Below are 12,885 nucleotides of genomic sequence, written 5' to 3'. Positions count from 1 at the left end.
GCATAATCCTGGGCAAGTCATTTAGCTTCCTTTTTTTCTCCATTTCCTCATCTGCAAAATGGGGATAATAATAGCAGATAATAATAGCATTCACTACCTTCTGTGGTTTTTATAAGGATAAAATGAGATTCTCTTTGTAAAGGGCTTTGCAAACCTTAAAGATTTATAGATATGATATCATTATTAATTTTTAGCACTTAATTCAATGGAAACTTCTTTTCTTTTTACAGATCATGGAAGAGACAAACACACAGATTGCTTGGCCATCAAAGCTAAAGATTGGAGCAAAATCCAAGAAAGGTATGCCTTTTTATTCAGGGAAAGGCTGCTGAGGTTGATGAACAAAGACGTAGAAATGATTAATTTTATAGTTGGACTAATACCTTTCTTTAATTGCATAACACTTATTTCCATAGCAAGTTCAGACACTGGAAGGCCTTTGTTTATTTGAGATTATGGTAATTGAAGGGAATAGGATACAATTTTCCCCTAACTTTTCATCACATACAACAATTACATTTTTATAAGCTACTATTTTTGTGGAATCTCAGAATGGAGTAGCTTTTTAAGTCTGTCTAACAGGGATGAAAATTTTTAGGCATTTTCTGCAGAATAATATGGCTCAGAACTTCTGCTGTATCCTCCATATGTTTTCTGCTTGAGAATCACAGAGTGCAAAGGTCTGACTTAAGAATCACAGAGACTTAAGAAAGCTTTCTCTTCCCATGGGAATGTAGGTCCAAAGAATTAATCACCTCTGATTTTCCTTTCTGGGTGTGTCGCTTACCATCATTCAAAGGGGATTGGAAACGTCTGGCATTTTCTTCCTGATCATATATTTTTCTGCCTTGTATTCCCCTCTTACTATGTGATAGATGGTGCTCTGTGTTGGGGGAGAGAGATCTGTTTCCGTGGACTGAATACTATATAGGATAATGCAAAGAGTGCTTGACTTGGAGTTAGGAGACCCAGATGCAAATCTAAGCTTTGTAGCTCATTTTTCTATGTATGATCTTGGAAAGTCATTTCATCTCATGGTTCATTTTTTGAAACTTTAGAATGTGTTGGTTAGAGACCCCTTAACCTTGGAGATCCTTTCTATCCTCTCTACCCCCACTTTCCCCAATCTAAGTCTTCATGAACCTACGAAGTAGCCCACAGTGGAGTGGAAATCTCTGCTGGTTTTTTTTCCTTTCTTTCATTTATTTTTCAATATTTATCTTTAGTATGAATTTCCAAAAGTTTTTTTTTTTGGGGGGGCGGGTGGAAATAGAGGTGGGTGGAAACTTTTTCAAGTGAAGGCTTTGGTAACAGTTTATTCTGTGAAAAGGAATTTTGATTCCATTTTAAAAAAATCTTAGTGCTTTACATGGCATTTGGAGAAAAAAGTAGCAATTGATTTCTAAGTGAAGCAAAGTTCTTTTTTATTTTTTAGTTCTTTTCTCTTTTTTTAATTATTATTTTTTCTTTCTTTTTAGCTCTTTTCTTTGAAGAAAAGAGCAGTCTCCCCTTTTCCTGATAAGGTCTTTGAGTTATTGCTTTTCTTTAATCCCTTCCACCATCAGTATAATTTCCTTAGGGATCTCTAATTTATTTCTGGTTCTGTTTGTATCTTGGAAATCTGATTAAGCAGCATATCTGAAAAGTCTAATTAAATAAGGTATCTGAATAGTTTTCAGTTTTAAGCCTGAAGAGTTTAAAGATTTTTTTAGGTACCCGGTATGAGTTTTGTGATGGTTGCCTCATTTTGTCTGGTCCATGATGTTTGCTAACTATAAATTGGCAATCCTTTATTATGGTCTTGCTGACAGCAAATGTTTGTTGAGTTGCATTAAATTGGATCTGCTGATTGAATGTTGGGTCCAGCCCTTGGATGGAATAAGATCTTGTAAAAAGTAATGCCTGGTGCCTGTTAGAGATGAGAAAGGCCTAAAAATAATGCTTTTCCATGCCACAAAGAGATTAGGTGGATTTAGAGGTATGTAAAAGACTTCTTTAGGGAAATGGGGACCTATGGGTGTATGTTGCATTGCATTGCTGTCACTGTGGTTACTTTGTTGATCCGTTCTACTTAGATTTTTCATTATAAATTTTTCATTGTAACCAGGGGGAGTTCTATGTGAAAGAAGTGACAGAGGTTAAAAAAACAAACAAACAAACGAACAAACAAACAAACAAACCCAACATCTGCCCCCTTGCAACAAAAACAACAGAGAAGCCATCAGTAAAAAAGTCAACCTAGCTGGCTCTTGATTGTGCACTTCTGAATCATACAATTCATGGATTATCTGTGATAGATTTAAAATCCAAGTCAGCCCCTTAAGAAGCTTCTCAACCATCTTCCCTTCTTGGGATTTCCCGAATGTGAATCACTGTCAGCACTCCTAATTCTTGAATGCTTTCAGGCTTAATAGCGTCTTCCTAACAACAGCACTACAAGTACAGGTATTGTTATCCTCATTTTTTTTTCAAGGAAGCAGAGATTTCTCCTGCAGAGCCAGCTAGGATCTGAAACTAAATGAGCAGAGTCTCAAGATAATGTTTTTCTGCTTTGTTATACCACAGTTGTAAGCTAGAAAGAACTTTAGAGAGAATTTTTTTCTATCCACTTCATCTTATAGAGAAATTACTTAGTGAATTACAGTGCTGGGACGGGAATGCAAATGTTCCTGATATATCACCTAATTATCACAAAAATAATAATGTTTATATAGTGCTTTAAAATTTCCCAAACTTTATAAATATGATCTCATTTTATCCTCAAAACAATCTTGGTGTGAAGGTGCTCTATAATTATTATTATTATCTCCATTTTATAGAAGAGGAGACAGAGTTGTTTATATATTTACTTTTTAAAATAATATTTTATTTTTCAAAAATACTTTTCAACATTCTTCTTTGCAAAACCTCATGTTCCAAATTTTTCTCCCTCCCCAAGACAGCAAGCAATCTGATATAGATTAACATGTAATTCTAAACATATTTTCATATTTGTAATGCTGCATAAGAAAAAATCAGAATAAAAGGGAAAGAAACCAAGCAAACAAACAACAAGTTACAAAAAAAGGTGAAACTACTATGCTTTGATCCACATTCAATCTCCATAGTTCTTGCCCTGGATGTGGATGGCTCTCTCCATCACAAGTCTATTGGAATTGGCCTGAATCACCTTAATGTTGAAAAGAGTCAAATCTATCACAGTCGATCATCATATAATCTTGTTGCTCTGTGCAGTGTTCTCTTAGTTCTGCTCCCTTCACTCACCATCAATTCGTGCAAGTCTTTTCAGGCTTTTCTGAAATCAACCTGCTCACAATTTCTTATAAAACAATGATATTTCATTATATTCATATATCATAATATATTCAGCCATTCAACTGATGGGCATCCACTCTGTTTATCCTTTCTTGCCACTACAAGAAGGGCTGTTACAAATATTTTTGCACATGTGGGTCCTTTCCCTTTTTTATGATCTCTTTACGATACAGACCTAGTAGAGACACAGATTGACAGCCCTTTGGGCATAGTTCCAAATTGCTCTCCAGAATGATTGGATCAGTCCACAACTCCACCAATGATATATTAGTGTTCCAGTTTTCCCACATCCCTCCAACATTTATCATTATCTTTTCTTGTCATCTTAGCTAATCTGAGAGATATATGGTGGTACTTCAAAGTGGTTTTAATTTGTATTTCCCTAATCAATGGTGATTTAGAGTATTTTTTCATATGGCTATAGATGGCCTTAATTTCTTTATCTTAAAATGACTAAGACATGTTTAATGATGTGCTCAGGCTCACACAGATACTAAGTATCTGAGGCTAGCTTTGAATCTGGATCTTATTGACTCTAAGATCAGGGCTTATGCTGTGCTACCTTTCTTTGCTCAGGCCACGGGATAGCTTTGAAAAGGAACATAAGAAACTCTTTGTATTGGAGTGCCCTTGATCAGAGTAACCTCCAAACCTTCTGTGCCTCAATAGATAATCCATAAAGAATAAGTGTGGGACAGTGGAAAGAGCAGACTTGAGGGCCAGAGTCCCTGTGTTCAAATCCTGTCTCTGACATCTGTTCCGTAAGTGTGCAGCCTCAATAGCCTCCTTTGTAAAGTGAGAGTCTGGGACTTGATGGCTTCCAGAGGGTCATCTCTTGATCTCTGTATGGTCTTTGACTCATAGTGGTTGTCATTGGGTTGTCATTACAACCCAGATCATATACAGCTACTATCTTTTAGAGGTGGGGTTTGAACCCCTTCTTCCTATCTCCAAATCCAATTCTCTTTCCATTAAATTCCACAATCTCTTCAATTCATTAGTAGTAATAAAACGTCTGGACAACCAGATGTTATGATGGATAGAGGGCTGGACCTGGCATCTGGAAGATTTGAATTCAAATCTGGCCTTGGACTCTTACTAGCCTGTGTGACCCTGGGCAAGTCATTTAACCCTGTTTAACTCATTTTCCTCATTTGTAAAATGGGCTGGAGAAGGAAATAGCAAACCGCTCTAGTATCTTTGCCAAAAACAAAAACAAAAACCACATACAACAAAACTCCAAATGACATCACAAGGAATCAGACAGGACTGAAAGCAACTGAACAGCAAAAACATAATCCAAATCATAGATAAGTGATGAGCAAATCCCCTCCCAGTAATTCCAGATCATCCATTCTTTCAGCCCAATTTCATCTTCTCTTCCTCATTAGCATCGAAGACTGGGAATTGACTGAATTGGTTGACCAGATGACATGACAATATGGTTTTCAGTACGTCAAGATGTTGGGCAGCAGTGTCAGAGGGCTGACGTTGGGACTTCGGCTCCGGCATGCGGAGCTCAGCTTCATTTGTGATCGATTTTGTCCCAGTAGAGAGAGGAGCTCAACAGTGCATTTGAGGGCAGTTAGTCCCCTGCACACATGGAAAAAGTTAACTTCTGGCCTTGCGCCTTCGGACTGGCCCCCGCTGGCCCTGTGCCCAGAGACGTGGCTTTATTTCCTAGTATGTAGGTAGTGCTGTGAATGTACACGGTGCTATATGATGAGTGAGGTGTGCCAAAAAAATAAGAAGGAGAGAGACAAAAGTCTGCCCCGGGGGCATTTACAATCCCAAATTCATCGGGGCCAGCCTTATTACTTAACTGTGCAGCTGCACTCCTTAAAACTGACACTATGGACTCAGACAGCTCTTGGCAGGGATCCCTCCTGTCTAATTCCTGTATTTTAGGAAAGGTGCAATCCAGAGATGAAATTTGCTTGTCTGGAATTTGCATTCAGAAAAGAAGGAATGAATATGCTAAGGGGAATATTAGGGGGCTAGGGAAACTCACTTTTCTCTTTTTTCCCCTCCCTTGTAAAAATCTTAACTCCTAAGCCATCTTTGTCTCCCCAAATATTATTCAAGAGACCATTAGAAGAAGCTCTATTGGGGGGGGGATTTAGCTCATTTCTTGAACTATAGTTAAAGTTCAATTCTTTATTTTTCTATGTTATGCATACTCAAAATCCATAAGTAATCCTCAGAGCCAAGTCGTGAGCTGTGTTGTACCTATGGGATCATCCTCAGTTGTATTCCTTGATTTTCTCAGTTTTCATAAACTTTTCTGTGTGAGCCTATTTGCAGTGAACCAGGCTAGTAAATAGATGTCTTCTCCCCAGCTCTGGGAGTATCATCTCCATTTACTTTATATTAATAGCAAGCATTATATGAATTAATTATAATTTTATATATATAATATAATATCTAAAATATATATTATTATATTTATTATATATATAATTATAATTATATTATGTTAATAGTATCATTTATCACTGATTTTCCTATATCATTAGCAGGATTACATGATACTTTTTCTATATCATTTTACCTGATCTTGGCAACCACTCCACCCCTTGGGGGACAAACAAGAGATATTATTATCCCCACTTGACATAAGGAGACACTGAAGCCTGGAGAGGTTAAGGGGCTTTTATGGGCACCCAGATTGAGTTGCCATTTCAGCCTAGTTCTCTCTTGAGTCCAGTCCTTTTGGGGGGGGGCACGTTGTTTTGCTCATTTTAATCCAATGAATCTGCTACTCTGATAAAATGGACTGATGGGAGGTTTTTCTCCCTAGTGGAAGGGCTTGTAAATTGTCTTGTAACTGGAAGGATGAGAAGTAAAAGCCTTAATTATCTGAAAAGCTGAAGAATATGGGCTGGAATGATGATTTTACTGGGGAAAGACTGCTCTCTTTTCTCAGCTTAGAAAAGGTCATATCACTTTCTCTCTATTAATTTGTTAATGGAGTTGGTTATAATATGAGACCAATCCTTTCATTCCCTGTTTAGGTCATTAACTTGCCTGTAAGAGGTACTTCTTTAAGTCCTGATGAGATAGGAGGCTGATATGTCTTTGACCTCAATAGGATAATTACTGGTAGGTCAGTTATAAATTTCTACTGAATCATGGATTTTGAATTTGTTTGGGGGGATGTGTCACAAGGAGGGAGGCAGCATTGATCTTTAAGTAGAGGGAACCTTCCTCAGAATCAGGAAGCTAGCACTATCTACTGGGCAATCTGACCAGCTCAGCTTGTTGACCATCCACAAGAGGGCAGTGAAGTATAATAGACAGTGCTGAATTGAGATTTGGGGGTTCAGTGTTAGCTTTGCTTGGGGAATCTGGGCGGAGTCCTTGATCCTTGGACTTAATTTTTGCATCTGTGACATGGGGATGTTGATCTTCATGACCTCTGAGACTCCCTCTAGGTCTAAATCTATGCTCCATATGAATCCTCTCACTTTATAATATTAGTTTTGAGGAGAAGAAAGGCATTTTTTTTTTATTGACTGTGAGTTGAAGAATTTGAAGAACTTTTCTAAATATCTGAAATTCAGAACTGGTTTAATTTACTTTTGATAAAACAGGGGGGAAAGTGTTTTATCAGAACCTATCATGGTAGATAGAATTTTAATGTATGTCTTCAGGGGAGCAATATGGCATAATCCTGGGCTCAGATTCAGGGATTCCCGATAGTGTGTGACTCAGGTTAAGTCACTTAGTCTGAGTCTCAAGAAGTTCTATAGGTTCTTTCCTCTGAGTTACACATAAGTAAAATGGATATGAGTTTGGGAGAGTGAATACTTTTAAAAAGAAAAAAGTAATTAAAAGACAACTTAAAACAAAGAAAAGAACTATGTAATAATAGTCTCTTCTTAGAGACAAAATGAACCTATCTTCTTGAAATATAAAATATGTGTACAATAATAATTATAACAATAATCTAAAATTAATTTAGCATGTTTGCAAAAGCATATACATATATTGTTATAATTATTATGTTTACTTTTTATGTATTGTTATTTGATTCTTGCGGCAAAATCTCTGAGGCATTTATTACTTTTGTTTTGTAAATGAGGAAAAAAAATGCATCCCCGAGAGGTAAGCTTCTCTGAGTCCAGTATTCTAACCAGCAGGAAACTTAGTTGCTTCTAATGGTTTTTTTTTTTTTTTATGTAAACTTTCCTTTTTATTATGAACTTAACAATCTTTACCAAAAATGAATATTTCCATGTGTAAAGAGAAACAAAAAAATAGATTACATATGAAAACATGAACTTCCATTATGTGTTTTTGGGATATACATTGATTGTAAAGATAGTAACAATATCAAACTATTTATATTCTCTTCCTTTTTATTTTCTTATATATATATTAAAATATTTTTGATATACCTTTATTTTTAATATTCATTTTAATTAATTTCTTTTTTTGTATGTTATCGAAATTTCTCCTGGCATCCCTCCTTCTTCTTCATCACAGAGAGCCACCACATATAATAAGTAATATCCATTTCAAAAAATTATTATTTATACAAATAATATATTTTAAGAAGAAAAAAAAAGAAAATAACAAAACTGATCAGAACATTGAAAAAGTCTGTAATTATGCTGAATGAGCTATGCCTTAGGATCTCCACTGCTGTAAAGAGAGAGAACTCAGGATATCTTTTCCTGTTTGGGATCATGTTTGGGTTTTTTTTTTTTTTTTTGGTTTGTTTGTTTTTTTTTGTCATTTTGCAACATTCACTTTTGGTTATTTAGTGATTGCTTTTTTACTTACATTGTTGTTGTTTTGGAACTGCCCTTTCATTTACATTATTGTCATTGTATCTTATTTAGTGATTGTTTTTACTATTTACATTGTCATCATTGTGTCCATTATTTTGTGTTTGCTTGCTTCATCACTTACATTGTTGTCATTGTATGTATTGTTTTGTCATTGCTCTTTTGTTTACCTTGTTATCATTGTATCTATTATTAAGTGATTGTTCTTACCATTTACATTGTAGTCATTGTGTTTCCTGTTTTGTAATTGCTTTTATATTTACATTATTGTAATCGTCTGTTTTGTGGTTGCTTTCACTTAAATTGTTGTCATTATATTTGTTATTTAGTGCCATTATGTTTATTATTGTTCTTACTGTTTACATGGTCCTAGTCATGTGTTTATTCTTTTGTTGGCTCTACTATTTCATTCTGTATCAGATCATCTAGTCTTTATAGACTTCTCTGATCACATTTATTATTGCTTACAGTTCAGTAATATCATACAATTACATTTCTATACCATAATTTGTTTAGCTCTTTCCCAATGGATGGACATCCACTTTGTTTCTAGTTCTGTCTCTTAATTCTTATATATTTCTTGGTATTTCTATTCCCAAATGACACTTTAAAAGAAAAAAAATGTCACACATCCCTTTGACACTATAACACTTCTATCAGCAAAGCATACTGGGATCTCTCAATTTAGACAAAATGGAGTGATACTTTTTCTTAAAATTGTAGAAAAAAAGACAAAACTGAATCATAGCATATTTGGAAAGAAATGCAATTTTATTACTTACAAGAGAATAGTGAATTTGAATGTGATTCCCTGCAGTTGCCAAGATGAAGTCCTGCCAAGTCAACTTTAATAAACAGATAAGAAGGAGAGGTAATGAAAATCTCTGAGATTGGTGTGTCTGAGCTGCTTTTCTAATACTTGGAAGCATTTCTTCCCCTTTAACAAGGTCACTGATTCTCATATAGTCTTCCTGATACTATTTGCTGAATAGACTTTTCTTTGTGCATTTCAGCTGAGTCCTGAGCTTTTCTAAAGTGTTATAATGAGTGGAAAGTCCCAAGTTTACCTGTTCAGGATTAAAGATGTCTCCATTTTTTTTTCTGATTCTTAATATTTTGCAGTAAGAAGGTACCTTAAATATGATCTGATGGCACATCTTCCTCTTATAGATAAGGAAATGGAGAGGAGAGATGGGAAAAAGGCTTGCTTTTCATCCCACAGAAGACCTCTCAATTAGAAGTTAAACTTTAGGAATAAGAATAATATTAGAATCACAGATTTAAAGTTCAAAGGGGTCTTTAGGACCATCTGGCTCAACTCGCTCATTTTTCAGATGAGGAAACTGAGGTTGAGAGGTTGTATCTTTCTCATACTTATACAGGTGATTGAAAGAGGATTTGAACTCAGACTCTCTGACTCCAAATCTTGACTGTGTCATTCTATTTGACCACTCTGTTAGGTATATGTAAAACTGTGTCTGTTTCTCAGTTTTGGAAACTGAGACCCATTGTGTTTTTTTTTTTTTAATTTTATCTGACTTTTAATACCACGAAGAGGTAGATACATAAATTTGGTTGTAAATACCAGTTGACTCCATTATATTTCAATGTATTTCTGTATTTCAATGACAAAATGAAAGGATCATTTTAAAACCGGTATTTTATTTTTATTTTTTAAAATAGCTTTTTATTGACAGAACCCATGCCAGGGTAATTTTTTACAGCATTATCCCTTGCATTCACTTCTATTCCGATTTTTCCCCTCCCTCCCTCCACCCCCTCCCCCAGATGGCAATCAGTCCTTTACATGTTGAATAGGTTACAGTATATCCTAGATCCAATATATGTGTGCAGAACCAAACAGTTTTCTTGTTGCACAGGGAGAATTGGATTCAGAAGGTAGAAATTACCTGGGAAGAAAAACAAAAATGCAAGCAGTTTATATTCATTTCCCAGTGTCCTTTCTTTGGGTGTAGCTGCTTCTGTCCATCCTTGATCAATTGAAACTGAATTAGCTCTCTTTATCGAAGAGATCCACTTCCATCGGAATACATCCTCAAACAGTATCGTTGTTGAGGTATATAATGATCTCCTGGTTCTGCTCATTTCACTCAGCATCAGTTCATGTAAGTCTCTCCAAGCCTCTCTGTATTCATCCTGCTGGTCATTTCTTACAGAACAATAATATTCCAAAATGTTCATATACCACAATTTATTCAACCATTCTCCAATTGATGGGCATCCATTCATTTTCCAGCTTCTAGCCACTACAAACAGGGCTGCCACAAACATTTTGGCACATACAGGTCCCTTTCCTTTCTTTAGTATCTCTTTGGGGTATAAGCCCAGTAGAAATACTGCTGGATCAAAGGGTATGCACAGTTTGATAACTTTTTGAGCATAGTTCCAAATTGCTCTCCAGAATGGCTGGATGTATTCACAATTCCACCAACAATGTATCAGTGTCCCTGTTTTCCCACATCCCCTCCAACATTCCGCAGACCCATTGTGTTTTAATGATTTGTCTATGATTACCCAACTACTAAGTATGAGGTAAGTATCAAACTAAAGCCTTACTGACCTCAAACCCCAGTGCATTCTCTTTTATCAGGATTGCCCCAGGTGGGGCAGGTATGCCATCAGATAGACTATGTGACATTCTAGTGTTTGGGAGAGGCTTAGTCCTATATATTCTCTCTCTCTCTCTCTCTCTCTCTCTCTCTCTCTCTCTCTCTCTCTGTTTCTCTGTCTCTTTGTCTGTCTTTCTGTTTCTCTGTCTCTCACTCTGTCTCTTTCTCTCTCTTCTCTGTCTCTTTCCCTCTCCCCCTCCCATCTTCCTCCCTCCAAAGTAAATAAAAATTACTAGAATTCCAAGATGCTTGCTAATGCCATCAGAATAAGTGAAACTGTAAGGACATCTTGGCCTGAACTACCCCAGCTCCTGTACCCGGCCTCCACTTCATCCCCCTTACTATCTTTCCTGACCCCCTCTACTTTTTGGCTGCTTCTCTTATTTTCCTACATTAGGGGAAAGATTCCTATTCCCTGAGGTGGTTTGAGGGTGCAGGGACTAAAGCCATCGCTGGAGGTAAGAGGAACATATCTCTTTAACACAAAGTTTAGTTGGCTAACTTTTTCACATCTTTCTGTAAGCCAAAAATAGGGAAGAGAATTAGGGCTCTCTCTAGTCAGGGAACTAGAGGGAGTTGAGCTTTCTTAGTGGTTCAGGGTGGGGTGGGAATGGAGTGAAACTTGGTCTGAAGGGTTTCACAAAGCCTGTGATTTAACCCACAGGATCCCTGAAGGGGGAATTCCTATTAGAAATTGTTTCTTGAGTTTGAATTCCAGTCTGCTCCTGGGTGGGCCTGAAACTCTGACCTGAATAGATTGAACTTCCTGGCAGTCATAGTGTCATAGATTTAGAGCTGGGAGAGATATTAGAAAACATCTATTCCTGTTTTCCTTTTTTTTTTTTTTTTTTTGATGATCTACTAGAACACAATCACTCAATGGATGCTAAGTGTTTATTGTTCACTGGTATTATACTGTCATGCAAAGTCTAGAGTGTTAGAATCTTTGCCCTTAAGGAAATTACATTATGTTCTGATATATTTCAGCAGTTCAGCTTCTGGGGATTTAATGCAGGTGCTTCTCAAGCCCTCTGTCTTCTGCCCCAAGCTCTCTGCTGATCCCCAGTTTGGCATTTTGAACTTGATGTCCAGTAGACATTTTAAACTCAATGAATCCAAAGAGAACTCATTATCCATCCCCTTCCCCGCTTCAAACCTTCCCATCTTCCTCCTTTTCTTGCTACTGTCCAGGGCAGCACCATCCCCCAATTCCTTAGGTTCCAAATCCAGAAGTCATCCTGGACTCGTTCCTCTTTTTTCACTTTCTATATCCAATATAGTGTCAAGGTCTATTTTATCTTTGTGACATCTCGCAGATGTGCTCCCGTCTCTCCTCTGAAATGGCTCTCACATTGGTATAGACCCTCATCTCTTCTTACCTGGACTATTGCAATGGCTTCTCATGGGTTAGCCTGCCTCAATCCTTCTCCATTGGAGTCCACCATCCATTTAACTGTCAGAGTGCTTTTTTGCCCACGTCAAACCTCCTCCCCTATCCTCATTCAATAAACTCTAGCGGCTCCCTGCAAGATAAATACAAAGTACTCTGTTGTCATTCAGAGCCCTTTATAACCAGCCCCCTCCTACCTTTCTAGTCTTCTTCCATCTTACCCCTGATGTACTCTTTGATCCAGCTACACTGATCTCCTGGCTGTTCCGTGAATAAGACATGTCATCTCTGGGCTCTGGGCACTTTTTTTTTTTTTTGCTTATTATTCCAGCACTGCTCTCCCTCTTCATCTCCATCTACTGATTTTCCTGGTTTTCTTTGAGCCCAACTAAAATCCCATCTTCTTCAAGAAACCTTCCCCAAATCTTAGGAGGGAAGTGGATTACTCTTTATTCAAAGTCCCATCTGTCTCAGGGCTACTGAAAACTTTTAGGGATGGAGGAGAACATACCCACAGAAATCTGTCTTCAGTTCTAATATTCATCATAATGCTAAGACAGTACTGCCCAATGGCTTAAGATTCTAAGACAGTTTGTGAGATCTAAATGCCAAAGAATTTTTTATTTTATTTTAAAAGTTCTGGGGTGGTGCAATGGACAGAGAACCAGCCCTGAAGTCAGGAGGATCTGAGTTCAAATCTTATCAGACACTTAACACTTCCTAGCTATGTGAACCTGGGCAAGTCACTTAACCCCAT

At 36.9% G+C, this 12,885-nt stretch overlaps 1 protein-coding gene across 2 annotated transcripts in view; it reads left to right on the top strand.

Moving 5' to 3' along the window:
* The window catches only part of BICC1 (BicC family RNA binding protein 1), a 262,599-nt gene that overhangs the window by 123,558 nt on the left and 126,156 nt on the right, over positions 1 to 12,885 (top strand). For both annotated transcript variants that reach the window (XM_051982628.1, XM_051982629.1), the window contains exon 3: positions 231 to 300. In XM_051982628.1, coding sequence (XP_051838588.1) covers positions 231 to 300 — 70 coding nt within the window. The remainder of the gene's footprint in view (positions 1 to 230; positions 301 to 12,885) is intronic.

The sequence above is a fragment of the Antechinus flavipes genome, chromosome 2 (genome assembly GCF_016432865.1).
Source record: "Antechinus flavipes isolate AdamAnt ecotype Samford, QLD, Australia chromosome 2, AdamAnt_v2, whole genome shotgun sequence".
Classification (NCBI taxonomy): domain Eukaryota; kingdom Metazoa; phylum Chordata; class Mammalia; order Dasyuromorphia; family Dasyuridae; genus Antechinus; species Antechinus flavipes.
Note: the sequence above shows the minus strand (reverse complement) of the source record. Positions and strands in the feature narration are given on the sequence as shown.